Source organism: Bombyx mori, chromosome 22, assembly GCF_030269925.1.
Source record: "Bombyx mori chromosome 22, ASM3026992v2".
Taxonomy (NCBI): Eukaryota; Metazoa; Arthropoda; class Insecta; order Lepidoptera; family Bombycidae; genus Bombyx; species Bombyx mori.
Window position 1 is genome coordinate 17,442,021 of NC_085128.1, and position 20,072 is coordinate 17,462,092.

A 20,072-nucleotide genomic window follows, 5' to 3' on the forward strand; every position below is an offset into this window, starting at 1 on the left:
TGGACGTGGTCGATTAAAGCTACGCGTCCATTGGCCCGCGCCGGACGCACCGCACGCAACGGGTTTTATATTGCAATGTATGATTTGTGGTGCGTCCGGCGCGGGCCAATGGACGTGTACCTTTTGCACGATCAATTTATAGATTAAAAATGATACTGCAATACTGCAGTTTAGACGGAGCTTCATAAGGGCGTTTGCACGCGGTCTCTTCCTTCGGACTTCACCTGTCGGCCGCGGCGTGCGCGCGCAGGTGTCGCTCGAGGTCGCGGCGCCTGGCCAGCGCGCGGCCGCACGCGGGGCACACGTGGGCGCCGCCCGCGCTGCCGCCCGTGTGCAGCCTCACGTGCTTGTTCAAGTTGCTCGGATCCCCAAAAGCTCTGGCGCAGTACCTACACCGTAGCGGCCTGTAACCGGTGTGCGTCCGAATGTGGATCTTTAGACCGTATTTCCTTGAATAGGCTTTCCCGCAGTACACGCATACGTGAGCCCCCCGCGATCTGCCCCACTCAGCTGCGATGGCTTCTAGCTCCGCGGGGCCTAGAGCCGGTATGATGGTGGGCGATGGTAGCCGCGAGTAAACAGTGAATGCCGATTGACTAGGAGCGCCGAGTCGTTTAGTAATTGTTCGCCAGAAACGCGCGGTGTCTGGCGACGAACAACCCAACAACAGATGAACTTTCAGTAGGTTGGGGTGCTCGTATTGTGAGTTGCACTCGTGACATACGTATTCATTCTTTCCTGCAATCAAACAACAATCTTAATCAGGATATTTTTAATGTTACTGTTAATTTTAATGTGTCTTACATTTTAATTTAGGAAGTTTAAAATACATTTCATGTCATTAAAGTTTCGTACTACTTTTTAATACGGAAGTCACTTTTTCATTGGCGTACACCGGTCATCCTAGCCCATAAATATAACCTACCTACTAGTAGTAGGACGTCTTGTGAGTTCGCACGGGTAGGTACCACCACCCTGCTTATTTCTGCCGTGAAGCAACAATGTAATCATTGTACATAAGCTAAAAAAAAACAATTACCGAATATATTCTTGGGCGTCAAGAACGGTACGGCAGCGATCGCCGACAGCTGCTCGTCGGGCCACAGCAAAAGTTCGTGATGCGGCGGAATATCGGCTTCGATGCGTATTTGCAGCGAGAGGTTCTCCCGACTGACTACAGACAGGACTGCGTTCCGCGCGTGGACGTCTGGAGCTAATCGAGCGCCGACTACTAATTTCGCGGCACTTAAACCTCCGACCGGTAATATGAATCCTTCTGCGTCAGTTTCCATGTAAACCTGCATTTATAAAAAAATACAAATAGAAACACTACCTTATAAAACAATAGCGACCCGCCCTCGCTTCGCTTCGGAAACTGTAATTTATTATTCATTTCTCCAGTATTTAATGGTTGTTATTATACATATAAACCTTCCTCTTCAATCACTATATCTATTAAAAAAAACCGCATCAAAATCCGTTGCGTAGTTTTAAAGATTTAAGCATACATAGGGACAGACAGATATAGGGACAGAGAAAGCGACTTTGTTTTATACTATGTAGTGATACTCCAATGTTTTTCAATTAAATTCAAATTCACATAAGTTTCGATATATCCATTCGGAAAACAGCTCAAAATTTTTGCTGCTGGTTTCATAATTGTAATTACGAAACAATTGCAGTAGGCAACGGCTTGTCTGTGCCCCTGGCATTGTTGATGTCCATAAACAATCATGCCTACTTCACATCAGGTATGTATACTCATCTACCTACAAAGGTAATAAATAAAAACTGAAAAATTTCCCACAGACACAGCCCACTGAGTTTCTCGCCGCATCTTCTCAGTGGGTCGCATTTCCGATCCGGTGGTAGATTCTGCGAAGCACTGTACTTGCTAGGGCCATTGTTAGTACCACTCCGGTTTTAGCCCTGTGAGTTCACCTAAATGTAAGGGCGAAGCTGATATAGCCTCTCAAGGCTATCAACATAGGTAGGAAAATAAACTTAAAATCCGTCGATTCGGAGCAGCGAAACTCCAAATGTCAAACCTATAGTGCCTTATTCGGCGTCAATTTTGATATAGTAACGAAAACTATAAGTACAAGTAGATAGCATACATTTGTGGGCATAACGACCAAGGGAAGATCTTTCACCGAGCGGGTGATATTGCTCGGTAGACCGACGGTCCAAACATTGTTGTTCGAAACTTGTACCTATTATCTTGCATCTAGCTTATCTTGAAAATGTCGTAAGCGAGATTCAGGCATCTGTCTAATATCTTACGTTGTATGATGGATACCGCCACACATTCGTTGATCCAACTTAGTTGTAGCGTTGTACAGTTATTGATACTTTAGGGGTTTTGCCAGAGTACGCATTGACATATGACGAGCAAGACATTTCAAGTAATGGACGTATTTAATATTTCTCACAGCGGAACGTAGCCATATTAAGCATCCATCATCATCATCTCAACCTCTGCGCTGTCCACTGCTGAACATAGCCTCTCCAACAGATACAAAACTCTAAATAAACCTAGATATTATAGATATTATTTACTGGTGGTAGGACCTCTTATGAATCCGCACGGGTAGGTACCACCACCCTGCCTATTTCAGCCGTGAAGCAGTAATGTGTTTCGGTTTGAAGGGCGGGGCAGCTTTTGTAACTATACTGAGACCTTAGAACTCATATCTCAAGGTGGGTGGCGCATTTACGTTGTAGATGTCTATGGGCTCCAGTAACCACTTCACACCAGGTGGGCTGTGAGCTCGTCCACCCATCTAAGCAATAAAAAAATATATACAAATAAAATAATGTGATAATATCAAAATTGAAACTCACACATCTCTTTACGTCTTCGTCGAGCTCTTTCTCTAGTTCCGTTGGCGGAAACGCTCGGGAAACCCGACACCGCGACAAACCCACTCGCGACACGACGCGAGACATTTCCCTTGACGTTTATTAATTAACAATTTAATTAAATTAATAAAAAAAAAACATTAATTTTTAGACGTAAAAAAGATTAAAACTGTTAGTTGCACTCGTTTTTTGGACGAATTAATTTTGGCGTTTAGTTTTTTTAGTTAAATTTTCCGCACCTGTTGCGTAGGCGCAAGTGCAGATCTAACTGTGATTAATTTAGGGGTGTTTTCTAGTTTTATAGTCGAGAGGGCAGAGGGCGGAGTGCGGTAGGATCACTCCGAAAATCAGCGTGACACCCTCCGCAAATCGGTCAGTGATTAAACTATTGTTATCGGATGCTGGCTGGGGATGTTATTTTTTTTACCAAAGTACAATATTGTGGTAAATACTCTTAAGTTTTGGGAGAGCTCTTGAGGTGGTAGGAATGTTAATTCCAGATGATATTCTTAGTTGAGATGTAAATAGTTCTTGGTAAGTCGTACTCACCAAGAGCTAAAGTGTATGCGTTTCGGTTTGAAGGGTGGGGCAGCCGTTGTAACTATACTTAGACCTTAGAACTCATAGCTCAAGGTGGGTGGCGCATTTACGTCGTAGATGGCTATAGGCTCCAGTAACCACTTAATACCAGGTGGGCACCTAAACAATAAAAAAAAAGCTTGACGTGTTGGAGGCTGTTCTGATGTTTCGACCTGGTTCAGAGTTTTTGTGTTGTAGTTAACCGCTCCCAAAGGTGAATCGTAAACAAAAAGTTAAATCAAAAATTGTAGTAGGCTAAGGATAAATGACGTTTTGTAGCTCATATTTCGTGATCATACAGTTCATCACGCACTGCGTAATCTGCGCGGAAAATTTTATACAATACATTACAATCTCAGTGTCGTGGCGTGCAACCTCTTTGACAAGACATAAGACCTATAATGACTAGACATAGACAGACTAAGACAGAGATTTGAAAATAATTCGAAAAGAAATGGAACGAGCGCGTACGTGACCACCGGACGGCAGTACATTTTTTGACTTCTGAGAAGACAGACATATAAAAAGACGAAAAAGAACGAACTGACCGTTCTTATATAAGGTGTTCAAGTGACCTTCGACCGTTCACTCAGTATGCTTAGTGCGAGTTTTTTAACGCTCTCGATAGTGTAAAAGTTAGCCCTATTTAGTATGCAGTTGGAAAAGCGCCCCTAACAGCAAACGTAGGCAAACGATCCCATTCCTTACAAATATGAGCTAACTTTTACGCTATTGACAACGTTAAAAAACTCGCACTAAGCACCTTGATTTTCAATCAGCGGTCTCACTTTTCGTGGTCACTGACCTTTCGAATACATTACAGGCGTATAAAGTATTCGCAACGTCAACCTTAATTAGGAAATAATATAATGCAGTAAAAATTCCGAGATCAAACCATAAAAGTAGCACTTATTATGAAAGAATAGAACACTACAATGAAATAGGCTAAAAAAAACAAAATAATTCACTAATAATCTTTATTTTAAATCAACAAGACAGTTAACATCTACGTAAGTTTATAATACAGTTTATAAAATTCTAAACTTTGATAATATGCTCTAATTATTAACTAAATAAGTCACTAATACTGACTGGTAAGTAGGTACCTACTAGAATTTTCTAAGAATTTTGCATGTTGACAACGACTTAATCTATTTATTGAAATATGAAAAAAAAGTTATTTTTCTTTGTGTTTGTCAACCAAATTCCACTTATCAGTATATATAATTTGGAAGTATTTATTTGTTTTTCTTTAAAAATACACAAACCAATTAAATAACATGTCCTCCCCGGTTTCTCAACGAATTTCCTTTTTTTAGGAGCTTTTGTGTTACCAATCAAAATAAGAAAATTATGAAATAATATTATTTTTTTACACCTTTAAAATCAATAAAAAAAAGAAAGTGTAACTAAATATAATGGACATGATTGAATGATTAAGGTATGGGCGAACACAAGTAAATAGAAATGAAGTGCATGTGTATGGCCAAGCTTTAACACAACAAATATCTCCTGACATCGCGTTAAACTCAAATGAATTATAGATTCGCGAAGTACTAATGTATTTTTGTTAATGCCCATTAGTTTATTCTAAGTTGGCGTTCAATTACTACAAAGGTAGAGGTTAGAGGATTGGTTTTTTGGAAGAATTGACAGAACGTGGTTTTGCATGGTTATGAAAGTTGACCTTTGCGTCATTGTGTTTGTATTTGTTCAGTTACGGCCTGAATTAGATTCTATCTACTTGTATAATTTGTTAAAAAATTATAAAAAAACAATAAACCTTTTATCATCTTTAGGTACCGATTGAATAAAAAGTTTATTGCTTACATCACGGACACTAGAAAAAGGTTTTAAAGAAGTAACTTGCAATAGCAGGGTTTGTTTTTAAATTATTATTAAAAAGTAAAAGAATCAGTAAAATAAGGCCGCTTTTAGTAAAACACCTATTTATTGATTAAAAGAAGTTAATTGTTAAAACTCTAATCATGTCTTTTGGAGCATTAAAATTGTATGTATTGAAAAATGTTTTTATTCAAAAGCAGCGAAATGAAATGTGATAAAACGTTTGTTCTTGAGTTTTTATCAAAGTGAGAAACTTATCAGCAAACAATTATTTATTTTGTGACAAATTCTGGATCTCAAAATATATGCATAATATGAATAAATAAGCGACATTAACGTATCCTCTTTGCTCACTTCCTTCCTCTCTGCGGTTGACAAATCAATTACTTAACCCATACTGTTTTGCAAACAAAATAGAGATTTGATGCCAATTTAATGCATGTATATTTAAACTAGTGCATATTTAAAAAGGCACAACAACACAAATAAACATTATAAACATGATTATATATAAACCTCATTGAATTTAATAATACGAGCCAAATTTTCTATTCGTCTTATAAAAAAATTGACAATTTATTTTAAATACTTTTAAATAATACTACATATTCTCTAAAGGACCTCATTAGTTTAATTTAGGTAATTATTTGTTTCGCGACGTCTTGTCATTCTTCGAGATCTGAAACGAAAAAACTTATATGATATTTCAATAACTTCGTATTAAAGGTCTCACATACCCTCACACACAGCCCACTGAATTTCTCGCCGGATCTTCTCAGTGGGTCGCGTTTCCGATACGGTGGTAGATTCTGCGAGGCTCTTGCTAGTGCCAGTGTTAGCAACACCTCGGGGTTTGAGCCCCAAGAGCTCACCTACACGCTAGGGCGACGCTGATATATTTATATAGCCTCTCAAGGCTATCAGCATGGGTAGAAAAAAAAAAGAGAATACTGCTCATGCTAGGGCCAGTGTTAGCAACGTCCTCAGGTTAGAGCCCCGTGAGCTCACCTACTGGCTCGGTTACGCTGGCATAGCCTCCTAGGTTACCAGCTTAGGTAGAAAAAAAAATTGAATGCATAAAGGATATAAAGGCATTGAATTTTAAATATAGCTAAGTTAATAAATAACACTTGTCACTCTTCATATAACGAGTTAGTATCTCGGATAACTATTAAGGGGAAAAAAACCATAAATGTAGAGAAGAATACATCCACGACCGTTCCCACGATATAGTGTTATAGTGGTCGTGGCTTCTATGTATCTAGTTGGTGACCATTTACCATCTGATGGCCGTGATCATCTGGCTCTATAAAATGTCATAGCCTATATAATCTAGTCTCTATGTCAAAAAGCAATACGAAAAACTAATTTTAAGCATATTCGTACACAGATGAAAAAAAAAACATTTATAATCTGCTTGCGGCCCGCTAGTCAGCAACCGGCAGCGTGGCTTTTGATTTTTAATGAACTTTCCGTTTAAAAGCCCGCGAAAGCGATTTGTTTGTGAGCTTTATGCAGATTGTGTGGGGAGTAATTGTGAATACGATTTTGTAAGTAAAGAAAAGTGATTTATATACATAGGTACGTATTACAATAGCATATACATATATCTCATTTGATCTCGTGCGTTATATATACTAGATACAGTTGGCATAGGCGTTTGCGGTATATAAGCTCGTATGGATAGGTACCATAATACACCATACGTACAAGGGGTAGGTACCATTCATGTGTCTAAATCTGCCGCCAAGTAATGAATTTTACTTTTACTTGATACCTGCACCAATAGTAGGTACAGCATGATTAGGATTTCGATAACACGTCCAATATACCGAAGCAATCAACTTATGATCTCTGTTATGTCTGTATGTCGCTGGTGAGAGATAAGCTTGTCTCTCCATTAACGTAAATAATAAATACCACCTTGTGACGTGAAGGGAAACTTGGAAAAATTCTATATTGCCGTGATTTGTGAGAACGATTTGGTCTGGTCACAAATGTTTTATTAGGCACAGAATTAAAACATAAAATTACCTTATTCATAGTTGACCGCATTAGAGTCGAAACGAAAAAAATATATAATAAAAAATCTATGTCTCATATTACTAAAAGTATTTCAACAATGATATCAGTTTGAAATGTATTTTAAACGTCGTCCCTTCAAAACCCGTAATAGCTCTTTCATTGACTGAACCAAATTGTAACATTAAGCTCCTTACATAATTATTGTATTGTATGGAGGCGAGATAAAGAGTACAAAAAGTTTGTCCAAACCAAGCCAAGCCCTCTGAGCCCAGGGCTGCAGCTGTACAAACATTTGTTTCGAAATACGTGCCAAAACAATACTTAATTTCACCAGCATAGGATTGAAAATCAATTTGTTCGCTCGGTTGAATGCTATTGCAATACTAGTGCACTTTTCGCGACTCGGAATACGATTTAATGAAATTTTATCCTTAACAAACAGAGCTAAAAGCGAAAATGCAATGTATTTTCGGTGATTTGTTGGTACATAATGTTGCAGGAAGAGATCACCAGTTGTCGTGTGGCAGAGTAATTAATCCAGTCAGTACATTTTCGACTAAAACTGATTTTGAAAGGGGTTTTGTGGTTTTGTACAAGTTGTATACAGGAGGCATAAATATTCAGTATCACATTTCTTCATTACATTTATTGTATTTCAGAAAATATACAGGTAGCAACGGCGTGCAAACGCGGGTCGGGAGAAAAACAAAAATCATCACCAGATTCGGTCGTAATGCTTGGCTGTATAGGTACTCAATTTTAGACGTGTTGCTCAGTTCAGGCCATACCTATGACAATATTTGAATGATTATGATCCCAAATTTATAGTATCCGTACCTACTGCAAGGTACCCACTAAGGGTAGTGGGTACCTTGCTAAAAATAGGCAGGGGCCTATTTTTGCTGTGAAGCAGTAATGCGTTTCGGCTTAAAGGGTGGGACAGTCGTTGTACTGTAAAAATTGAAGACCTTAGAACTATTATCTCAAGGTGGTTGGCGGAATTTACGTTGTAGATGTCTATGGGATCCGGTAACCACTTAACATCCATCAGCTGGGCCGTGAGCTCGTCCAAACATCTAAGAAAAGAAAAAATGCAACCGTAATTGTCTTGTCCGCGTCTATTTTACACTGTGTACGGACACTGTTAACAAATTGTTTTCGTAACGCTAATGTGTATCGAGTGATGTGAAAATATTTATCTTTCCTAAATTCAATGTCCTTCAATAATATATTACTTGTGCTTCATCTGTTATCTGAAAGTTATTTACGATTTCCACAATAGAATTGATCTGTTTCTTACTGTACTAAAGTTTCACTTCGTCTGCCAATTTTATTTTTATTTTAGTTCATTTATCATTTATGATTGGCTACTACATAGTTTTATTATGACGATAAAATGACGCATAATATTAAGCTGATTGCACTTAGGAGAGATGTAACAACTCTAAATATCTTCTCAGTGGGTCGCGTTTCCGATCCGGTGGTAGATTCCGCGAAGTACTGCTCTTGCTAGGGCCAGTGATAGTAACACTCCGGCTTGAGTCTTGTGAGCTCACCTACACGTCAAGGAGAAGCTGAAATAGCCTCTCAAGGCTATCAGCTAAAAAACTAGTCGAAATTCGACTATAATTAATTGAAATTATAAGTTTGAAAACTATTATACTTCTATAATCACATATTTCGCCAAAACTATAGACAAACAATACAATTAATTAATTATATCTATAATTAATTATAATAATAATTTATTCTTGATTTAACTACAGACTTTAATAATAAACAAAAGAGTACATATGCGCATATCAAATACATGGTAGTGTGTGTAATGTTTTCATTATTTATTTTATGATTTTTTAATGCATAATTTAAAAAATTATTAGCATTCTGCACTCTTTCTCTATATTTCATACTCCTCCGTCCGCGCAATTTTCGTAAAAAGGGGTACAAAGTTTTTACTTCACGTATTAATATATAGATTTTATATTAGCTACGAACTGCTTTTCCGACAGCGCAACCGTACCAAATTCGAATCAAATTAGGTACACTTTCAGTACATTAATTTCGGGGTAATGAAGAACTAAAAGGCACGGAATCATGGCTATTTAGACGAGTTAGCGGTCAATCTGCTTTTAAGTGGTTAGCGGAGCTCGATGTCAGCACAGCGTGTATTCGAAATCGATCTTGACTCAGGAGACCGAAGTTTAAATTTTTTTTTATTGCTTAGTTTGGTGGACGAGCTCGCAGCCCACCTGATGTTAAGTGGTTACTGGAGTCCATAGACATCTACAACGTGTCAGAATCTTGCAGAATCTTGAAGTCGTCGTGGCCTAAAGGATAAAACGTCCGGTGCATTCGTATGTAGTGATGCACGTACGTACTCAACAAATGTTCACGATTGACTTCCACGGTGAAGGAATAACATCGTCTAATAAAAATCAAACCCGCAAAATTATAATTTGTGTAATTACTGGTGGTAGGACTTCTTGTAAGTCCGCACGGGTAGGTACCACTGCCCTACCTATTTCAATGCGTTTCGATTTGAAGGGTGGGGCAGCTGTTGTAACTATACTGAGACCTTAGAACTCATATCTCAAGGTGGGTGGCGGCATTTACGTTGTAGATGTATATTGGCTCCGGTAACCACTTAAAACCAGGTGGGCTGTGAGCTCGTCCACCCATCTAAGTAATAAATAAAAAAAAATAGGCGGAAAATGCCGACAACTAAACAAACTAGCCACGATCGACTATGTTCTTCCAAACAAGTACTCAATATACCAATTGGCTATTCGTGTATGATGCTAATATCGCACACCGATGAAAACGGCGGCTCACAGTTAATCCGATGGTCCGATAGCGCGCAGCTTGCCGCTATCGTTCGGATTTATTGAATTAAAATCTCGACCCGGGCCTAGCCGCCGCGCCGCCGAGCGGTATCGCGCGCCGAGATCAGAGCACGTGCGCTTTTCGATAATTCATCTCGTTGCATTTACTTGAATGGTAAGCCATTAAGCTTATTCGATTGCGAGGAAATGTTTTGGGTTTCATCAAAATTTGTTAATCGTTTATTTTTTGTATACCTTACTTGTAAATTACCGTATATTTTGAAGACCGTTTCGTATTACGATTGAATTCGTTTTTAATACGCCCACAGACACAACCCACTGAGTTTCTCGCCGGATCTTCTCTGTGAGTCGCGATTCCGATTCAGTGGTGGATTCAGCGAAGCCCAGCTCTTGCTAGGGCTAGTGTTAGTAAATTTGTGAGGATGTACCCCGTGAGCTCGTCTGCACGTTCGTCGATCCCAGGATAACCCCTCGGTTACTAGAATGGGTAGACTTAAATGAAAATTTAAGACGTTGCAAGAACCGCCATTTTTATTTACAGCTGCTGCGCCTTCTTCTTCTTTATAGCTGACTGGCATTGTGCTGTTCAAATTTGAAATCGGACACTCTTGCAAAATGTTCTCCTACTAAAATTTAATCACAATCAATACGAACATCAAAAGATATCCAAACGAACACTTTAAATTTGTTAGTACTGTATCCAGAGCTAATGCATTTTTTCTTACTTCAACATGGCGCCGTTGCAAGGTGTCGCGGCAAGTGCAACAGACACGTGCGGGGCGCTCGCCGACACGTGTCACCGCACGACAATATGTCGCGATCATTGCAATATTGTACCTCTTATTAATGGACTATTATTGGCTATTAAATTGTTATGTGATTATATGAATCCTGCAGTCTATAGAATTCGGAAGTGTTCATATTTAATTATCAGTTTTGTTTCCATTGAAGATAAGATCATAGTTTATGCATTAAATCAATATCAATACGAACCATCTCCATATGACAGGTGAAGACGATAAATAGATAACTTGGGTACTTGAACCTTTTTTTCCTATCTACATATTTACAGGCAGCCTAAGGGGCTATTCCAGATTCTCGCGGACGGGACTTGAACCAACACGATAACCCTCTTATCATGGCCATCACAAACTATATACTAGATGCAGATGACGAAAAACAGTTGCCGTCTCCCTAAATATGCCATTTCGGATCCTCCCGATTCACTCTCAATGCTTTTAGGCATTCCAAGCACCGGTTATCGTTCCTTTTTAAGATTGAGGCATTACTGATGGTCCGGAGGCCTTTCCAGTTTCACCAGGACAGGTGGGCGAGCAAAGGGTCAGCCAGGGGTTGGGATTTGCTAACAGCTGCCCGTGCGCCTCTGAAGGAGACCTAACAGCTCAAGAGCAGCTGCTTCGCGACCAGATGAGAAGATCCGACGAGAAACTCAGCGGGCTGATGCACGGGTTAGAAAGTTACCGTTCCCTTCGAACCCGTCGAATGCGATGAAGGGCTCGTCGTGAATATTAACCCACAGACATATCTCACTGAGCTTCTCGCCGGATTTTCTCGGTGGGTCGCGATTCCGATGCGGTGGTGGATTTAGTAGTAGATTTGTAGCACTACCCTTGCTAGGGCAGATGTTAGCAAAGTCTCCCAAGTTGAATCCCGTTAGCTAGCCTACGCTACCGGTGAAACTAGCATAGCTTCCCGAGGTTACTAGCAAAAGGTATAGCAAAAGCCATTTCTAAAATTTCTAGTTTAGGAGAAATTTTAAAATATTATAGCTTGGTCTAAAATTGTAGATGGCACTCACAGTGGCAATGTCGTCAGTTAAAATTAAGTTTTAAACAAAATATTACAAGTTTTCTTTATTCTATTATATTATTCGTCGGCATTTGAATATTGTGCTAAGTATCGTTCATTTTTAAAATGCATTTTAGAAAATAGAAAATTAGATCATTCTTGACGCTATCCATGAATAAGCACTAGTACTCTGTGTCCACGAGAGCTGTAGTGTTCGAAACCTTGAAAATAATACTAAAAGCTTTTCCTCTAAATTTTGGACATTTATAAATAAGTCTACTCCCGACACCGGTGAACTGTGTAGCCTGTCATAAACTGTACCACTCGAAAGAATTATCAATTGTAAATTATTACAAGAGAACTGGATTATGTCGTGGGCTAAACGTTGCTGTGTATTCCGGCGAAAGGCGCACGTGCGTACACTCGACGCGACAAGTGCGAGACGGCTTTTAAAAAATATCATATTATTGTACATAACAAAACAGCTATTAACTTGGGGTAACCATAACGTATGCGATTTTTAGAGATTTTCTCGACTCTTTTTAGACATGTTGATTATACATCGGCACCTTTAGAATTGAAGTTGCTTAATCTAAAATTCTTGTTTTTTGGTAAACACCAAAACATTAAACTTATTTTCTTTGGTAAACACTAAAAAATATTATTAAAATATTTTTTTAGTTTTTCAATTTTTATAGTTTAATGTATGCGCTTGATTTAAAAGAGACGGTAAGAGTGATTTTTCCTCATTTTATAAACTGATCGAATACATGTTTATAAGTCGGGCCAATAACAAAACTCATTTTATAAAAAAATGTTAAGCCCCTTCAATTCTAAAGTTTCGTAATGTTCTCTGTTTAATACAGGTTTCCTCCAAGGTTCTCCATAACAATCGATCCTTCGTTGTCCCCATTCAAAGGGTTCCCTTGACTTTTACGAGGTCCTTATTCACAAGAAACGTTGCATTAATTGTTAATATCGTTTGTGTCCTAAAATCAGATTAATGGGCTTTACATTTTAACCAGGTAACAACGAAATTAGCGGTAGGAAGCGGCTGACGTCCATAAGCGACGGTAACCACTCACCATCAGGTGGGCCGACTGCCTACAAAAACAATTACAAAAATCGAGATTCGCCCAACTGTTAATCGTAAAAAGATAAACTTATTATATTATATATTATCTTACAAAAAAACCCGATCGAGTGATAGAAATTAGGTCCGTAGTGAGCGGCAACCATCTTCTATTAGGTTCTCTTTGCGCATTGTACATATAAGAAAATCGGTGCAATATTATGTACATAATTATTTGTGTAAGATGGACACCCTACTGTCAACCAACGGTTACCTCACCCCGAATCAAAACGTTATTATAATGTCATCACACCGTATCAATCAGTATTGTGTGCGACCGCGAATCTAAACCAATTATTTGTATCCCTCTTTTTAGATTAGCTACACGACTGTCCAACAGGAAACGATTAAACAAAAAGCACCCTTAACTTCTTATAATTTAAGTTGTAAATCGATTGGTTAAGTTGTATCGATAGATTGTACAATTACATTTAGTTTTGCTCTATACATTATATCCCGTATAGAATACAAAGATCGAAAAAAAAATTTTTCACAATAATGCATTAAAAATTACACATAAAAAATTTTTCATCACTTTTTCTCGACATTGCTTACGCTGAAATTTTCATTCGGAACCATGAATACTGAAAAAGTTTAGATAATACTTCCACCACAGATTAAAAGTATTCACTTTCTTTAAAATTATTAATATTTTCTACTAGACTTTTATATTTAAACAATAAATTCTCCTTATGTAACCTTTTGCACGTAAACAATAAAATTTAATATTCCCTTCGTAGGGATTTAATGTGCGTCGTATTATAATGACACCATTCAGTCAAAGCGTTACGAATTATCGGAGCCCGCACGCACGTGGTGCGGTGTTGCGAATTCACCGTCCATGAAAACATCACCACTAAAATTGCTTAGCCATTCCAAATTAGTCCCTATTGCACCACAAAAAGAACATAATAAAGTGCCGGTAAATATTAGTGGCACTTGTAGGACATGTTAAGCGAATCTAAATCTTATTTCGTAGCCAGAAGAACGTTAGTTTTGAAGTATTGCCTTGTGTAAAATGGCGGACAGGTTGCCATCACGTGCAAATGACAGTTCGCTTCCTACAAATATATGATGTTATTAATTTCGTATTGTTGTTGATTATTATTATTTTCTAATGCTGTGTGTTACGAAAAAGAGACCATAAAGTCAATCGACGCCATTTTATAAACACCTGACATGGAAACATTAAATTTTCACCACAAACATTTTTTGACATTGATCATGACCATCAATCGAAGTCAGATGGAAAACAATAGTATCACTAATAAGTAAAATGCTATTCTAGTTAAAGTCAGCAGGTAATGCAAATCGCATCGATGGTCGTCATTTTGCACTCACATATTTTTTTCCTACCTATGCTGATAGCCTTGGGAGGCTATATCAGCGTTACTCTAGCGTGTAGGTGAGCTCTCGGGGCTCAAACCGGAGGTTTTGCTAACACTGGCCCTAGCAAGAGCAGTGTTAGTCAGAATCTACCACCGGATCGGAAACGCGACCCACTGAAAAGATCCGGCGAGAAACTCAGAGGGCTGTGTCTATGGACTCATACGAGCACATTGAGTAGTAGTTGTACGCACTAATAGCATCATTTTTTTCTTACCCAATCGCCGGTAGGGCTCAGCCTGAGGACTTTGCTAACATCTGCCCAGCAAGAATAGTGCTTCGTTGAATCTACCACTGGATCGGATTCGCGACGCATTAAGAAGATTCGGCGAGAAACTCGGTGAGTTGTGTCTATGGGTTGAGTTGTACAGGCGAACTTTGACAAGTAGTTCGACAAATATGGCTATAAGGGTCCTTGCACTTGCTCCTAGTGCTAGAGATGTAAGAGTCTAATAACAGCGTTGGTGGAACCAGTGGATTTGTAACGGCGTGTGTGGAGGGGACAGCTGCTGTGCATTGTCCCCTTGTCAGAGTTCGGGTGCATGAAACATCCCCTACTGGCTATCTACAGTCTCCGCTACTACTATAGTAGTAAGCCTTAGAAAGGAGTCGTGATATCGTCGCGACAAAACATTACCAAACTTTTTCGCAGCATCAGTACCTAGTTCTAGAATACAATATCAAGAATAATATCTACATGTATGATGTATGAATTGAAGGCGGACTTATTTATGCCACAAATTAATTGAAGAGTTTGCGATCATGTGTGTAAGGAAACTTCATAGTTACCGACACTTGAAGATAGCAAACCACTTCGTTATAAACAAGTATACTCACGCTCTTCCTCCCCCTCCTCAGACACGGCGGAGGGGTGAGTGATGCTGTCCTCGGGCTCGTTCCTCCCCTGTTCATTCTCCTCTCTCTCAGCAACGTTTCTGTACAGTTCTCCTCTGGCTTCCACCACGTCACGTACGATTTCTAGTAGAGTGAATGTTTTTGTACACTTTTAATATTCGTTTCCTTTCAATCGTCAAATGTTAACGTAATTTAGTGGATGAATATACGAGATAACAATAAGCCTTACATTTCAAGGGCTGCATCAAGAACCTGTCTTGAACTCTAATGCTTGGCAATTTCTGTGATATTACATCGTAATTTTAGAATTGAAGTGGCTTAACTAAAAATTCTAAGAAAATCAGTATTATACACACCTTGATAGACTTATAAACATGCATTCTACAAGTTAATTTTTTTTTTTTTTTTTTTTTCAAATTGTAATTTTTTTTTAAAGACATGTCATAGCGCTCGGGAAACACCGTGGAGGGAGCTCATTCCAAAGCCGGATGGTACGTGGCAAAAATATCTCTGGAAACGCACTGGGGATGATCGCAGTGGTTCCAGGTAGTATGGATGAACTCTACTCCGGTGGCGGGCGGTGCGATGATAAAAACGAGATGGTGGAATCATCTCAAGCAATTCCTCAGAGCACTCCCCATTATAGTGCAAATTGCTTACCCGTGATGACGTCACGACTCGTGATGATGGACTCGATCTCCAGTGACACTTCCTTCACCAGCCAAGGCATGAACTCTTCATCGACTCCTTAAAGCAAAGCCGTTATTGATGTAACAAACGAATCTCAAACCTAGATTCGTCTAAACGAGGACCAGTCTCGTTATTTATAAGCATCCGCGATCATCGGGCTTACTTCACTTACGTGTCGAGAATGCCGAAAAAAAAATCCCAGCGATTTTCACAAATATTTGCTCCGATCGAGAATTGAACTTAAATCCCCGGAGTTTCACAATACTTGTCCAGTGTGAGAATACCAGATTACGGAGTACTGGACTTTATTGATTTAAATCCTATGGATCCAGGTTTAAGGAACGCCTCAGGCGAAAAAAGTTTCAAATGAAAAAGCATTAGCCTTCATGGACATCGTCTTCATCTATAATAATCATCTATAATATAATAATCTACAGTAATTATTACGGATGTTCCGTTATAACTACTGAACCATGCATCCGATTGACTTGAAACTTGGTATCCATGTAGAAAATACATGTACTTAATGGATAGGCTAATATTTATATGAGTGTTGAACTAATAATAATGACAATACATATAAATAATAATGTTAATTTTAAATGCCCAGCGATGCGGGCGAGTACGGCTAGTCTACTTATAATATCACCTTCAAGTGTGTGCTCTAGTACCTCTCTCTATTCTCTCCACCAGATATCCTTGGTCTCTCAAACCAGCCAGCACTGAAGGCAGGAGTTCAGCTATGTATCCTTGCACGAGTACAGCAGCGGCGGTACGCTCTCTCGCTTCAATGGCCGCTATTTGGGCGGCTTCCGCCTCGGTGACCCGTCTTTCCTGGATAATAACAATAACCGGTAATAACAGATGACCATATTTTGGGCATTTATCACAATTTGGAACTAAAGTATTTGTAACTATTACACATCAGGCGGACGATGTCCTTATTCATACAAATAAATAGTCTGAATATGGATAACAAAAGTTGACGTTTTTTTTCTCTTTTTTATTGTTTTTTTTTTATTGCTTAGATGAGTGGACGAGCTCACAGCCCACCTGGTGTTAAGTGGTTACTGGAGCCCATACACATCTACAACGTAAATGCGCCACCCACCTTGAGGTATAAGTTCTAAGATCTCACTCAGTATAGTTACAACGGCTGCCCCACCGTTCAAACCGAAACGCATTACTGCTTCACGGCAGAAATGGGCAGGGTGGTGGTACCTACCCGCGTGGACTCACAAGAGGTCCTACCACCAGTACAAATTCGAAGACCCACCTTCTCTTCGTGCAGCCTCAGGTGTTGGGCGGCGAGCCTCTGCCTCTCGGCGCGCTCGGCGTCCCGCAGCTCGCAGTACCGGCGCTGCTGCTCGCGCAGTGTCGCCAGCTCCTCCTCCTGGGCCACTTCAGCCAAGGCCTGCTCTGTCGTTTTGCCGATCAGCACTTCAATTATCGGCTGCACTTCCAAGTCAAAATCGAAGAGCTGAGGAATACGATGTGATGTTATTTACATTGGAACAGAGTGAATAAGGCGTGATGTTATACTTACAAAGGAAGAGAACAGGTATTAAGGTAATGCCTTTCATTGCAGAACAATGACTCGATTCAAAAAGCTCCCATAGTCGAATGAATAAGATTCTCAATGTGCTTTTGGTTGTATTATGACGTGTCTAGATCCTATATCAGATTCGGTTTTTTATAATAACAGTAAATCGTAGTGTAATAAAACTCAATTGTGACGCATTGGTATTCGCATTTGCCTATTTATTAAATAATACAATTACCTAAATAAGAGTGAGCAACCTTTTTAATCAATGTGACAATTTTATTTTTAATTTTTTTTTGGAGGTCCGCACATAGATTAACTCTTATTAATAATTTACGAAACTTTATTTCTTTATTAAAAACAAACAAGAAAAGAAGAGAAAAACGAATTAATGGGAGAAAGTCGATAAAATAAGTTTGATGAAATTTAATTTAGGCCGCGTGTTGCCGATCCTTGAATCTAGTAGTAACGCATAATGTATTGTAAGTACGGGTCGTTATCACACTTCTCATACATACATACATACATATGTATGTATGTATGTATATTTTCTGCAAATGCGTCATCCGTTTGGTTTGGATGGAGGGACAATGTTTGTATAACGCAACTAACCTTATTTGTCTAAGTTGGTAGTATTTACGTTTTGACACATATGAATTCCGGTAAGCCTTTATACATCGCATCATTAGTGAGGTGCACCAACAAAATTAACAAATTTTCATGGTGCTCTTTGATCATACTAAAGCATTGCATTCGCTTTTAAAACTTAGAACAAAATGGTTTCTATCTCGAGTGGGTTGCTCTATTGGACTTACATCCCCAGGGTAGATCTGTGTGCTAGCATCAGCCCCAGTTTTGGCGGGAACATATATTGGAGTGGCGGGACGATCGAGAAACAGATCGGTCTGTACACCGACTTCCATTTCAACGCCTTTGTCGAATAACTGCAATTAATAAACTTTTCAATCACTATGTTCACAATGAGTAGGTACTATTTTGATTTCGCTAAAGCTGTATAATCTCTTGTAATTATTGTTCAACCTACTTTATAAAAGAAGAGATATTCTCAATGTATAGAAAATGTAAGAAGAGGTGAGTCTTTAATTTTGTTACAATCATAAAAAAATGGGTTACTTTACGGTAGGAAGCGGCTTGGTTCTGCCCCTGGCATTATTGAAGTTCATAGTCGAGGGTAACCACTCACCATTAGATGGGCCGTATGCTCATCTGCCTACAAGAGCAATAAAGAAAAAAAAAATGGTTGTCTGTAAAGTCGGTTTATGTATGTATTATTCGTATGTCGGTATGTATTATTGTATAGCAGCTGTCCACGCGGATGCATCGCTCACTCAAGTAGGAGAGAGACAGATGTCGAACGCTGCCGAACGCGGAGGCCGATTGTGCCTCTTTGTCGCTCGTTGCGCGCTCTCATTTGCACTTCAAGCCTTAAATGGAACGCCTCAGAGCGAGGTAACGCCGCATGTGAGTCATGTTGTTTCGTGCGTACAGCCGGCTCCATCGAATTATAAGACGTTGTCACGTCAAAAAAATGTCCTGTTGTAGAATACATGTCATTGTTTAGGACAACGTAAGAGACACAGACCTCTTCCAGGTAATATTCAGTTTGTATGGGGTGATGTCTCCGACCGGGGGCCGGGGGCGGAGTTCCTGGTCTGAGGCGGGCGGCCGCGGCGCGTTTCGCCAGCGCCCGGCGCCGGGTCCGGGCCGCCCTGGCTGCCGCGCTCTCCACTCCATCACCCTGAAAACAAATCCATCATTCATATTGCCATTAATTTCTTCAATATTCATACTGTTTTTTTGTAATCAATCATACTAATTTTTTTTATTGCTTAGATGGGTAGACGAGCTCACAGCCCACCTGGTGTTAAGTGGTTACTGGAGCCCATAGGCATCTACAACGTAAATGCGCCACCCACCTCGAGAGATGAGTTTTTAGGTCTCAGTATAGTTACAACGGCTGCCCCACCCTTCAAACCGAAACGCATTACTGCTTCACGGCAGAAATAAGCAGGGCGGTGGTACCCACCTGCGCGGACTCACAAGAGGTCCTACCACCAGTACGAGGTCTGCACAAAAAGTATCGGGAATGGAATATTTCCATTGTTCCTGTCATATTAAAATCTTTTTAATTGAAAACTCCTTGGTTTTAAAAATCGAATACCATTTATTTATTTAAAAAAAGATTCTCGGTCTTGTCACGAGGTTTTGTCAAACTTGTTTAGTCGTTGAGAAAATGGAATTGACTCGAGAAAGTTCAAGAGCGATGATTTATTATGACTTTCGAAGTGGTTTAACACAAAAACAGTGTGTTGACCGGATGATTTCTGCATTTGGTGATGAAGCCCCATCCAAAACCACAATTTATCGCTGGTTTACTGAGTTTCAACGTGGACGTGTCAAGCTCAGTGATGATCCCCGTCAAGGTCGTCCAAAAACTGCAGTCACCCAAGAAAACGTTGATGCTGTGCGTAAGCTGATTGAG

At 39.5% G+C, this 20,072-nt stretch overlaps 2 protein-coding genes and 1 long non-coding RNA gene across 5 annotated transcripts in view; 1 reads left to right on the top strand and 2 right to left on the bottom strand.

Moving 5' to 3' along the window:
• Window positions 1-220: 220 nt before the first annotated feature.
• LOC101746608 (zinc finger protein SNAI1) lies at window positions 221-2,949 on the bottom strand. Its single transcript, XM_004924265.3, has 3 exons — window positions 2,845-2,949; window positions 1,040-1,298; window positions 221-738 (listed from the first exon to the last, which is right to left on the bottom strand). Exons 1-3 carry the CDS (start codon window positions 2,947-2,949, stop codon window positions 221-223), a joined length of 882 nt encoding a protein of 293 aa, XP_004924322.3.
• A 1,455-nt stretch (window positions 2,950-4,404) lies between these two features.
• LOC101746463 (radial spoke head protein 3 homolog) overlaps window positions 4,405-20,072 on the bottom strand; it is a 40,700-nt gene continuing 25,032 nt past the window's right edge. For all 3 annotated transcript variants that reach the window (XM_062675073.1, XM_021346730.3, XM_004924264.5), the window contains 7 exons: window positions 19,173-19,328; window positions 18,385-18,513; window positions 17,303-17,506; window positions 16,698-16,860; window positions 15,997-16,083; window positions 15,319-15,459; window positions 4,405-5,965 (listed from right to left, as the gene is read on the bottom strand). In XM_062675073.1, coding sequence (XP_062531057.1) covers window positions 5,952-5,965; window positions 15,319-15,459; window positions 15,997-16,083; window positions 16,698-16,860; window positions 17,303-17,506; window positions 18,385-18,513; window positions 19,173-19,328 — 894 coding nt within the window. In that variant the 3' untranslated portion in view covers window positions 4,405-5,951. The remainder of the gene's footprint in view (window positions 5,966-15,318; window positions 15,460-15,996; window positions 16,084-16,697; window positions 16,861-17,302; window positions 17,507-18,384; window positions 18,514-19,172; window positions 19,329-20,072) is intronic.
• Window positions 10,142-17,001, top strand: LOC110384902 (uncharacterized). The gene is made up of 3 exons (XR_002430265.3): window positions 10,142-10,308; window positions 14,713-14,821; window positions 16,720-17,001. It is a non-coding gene; the product is annotated as an uncharacterized LOC110384902 (long non-coding RNA).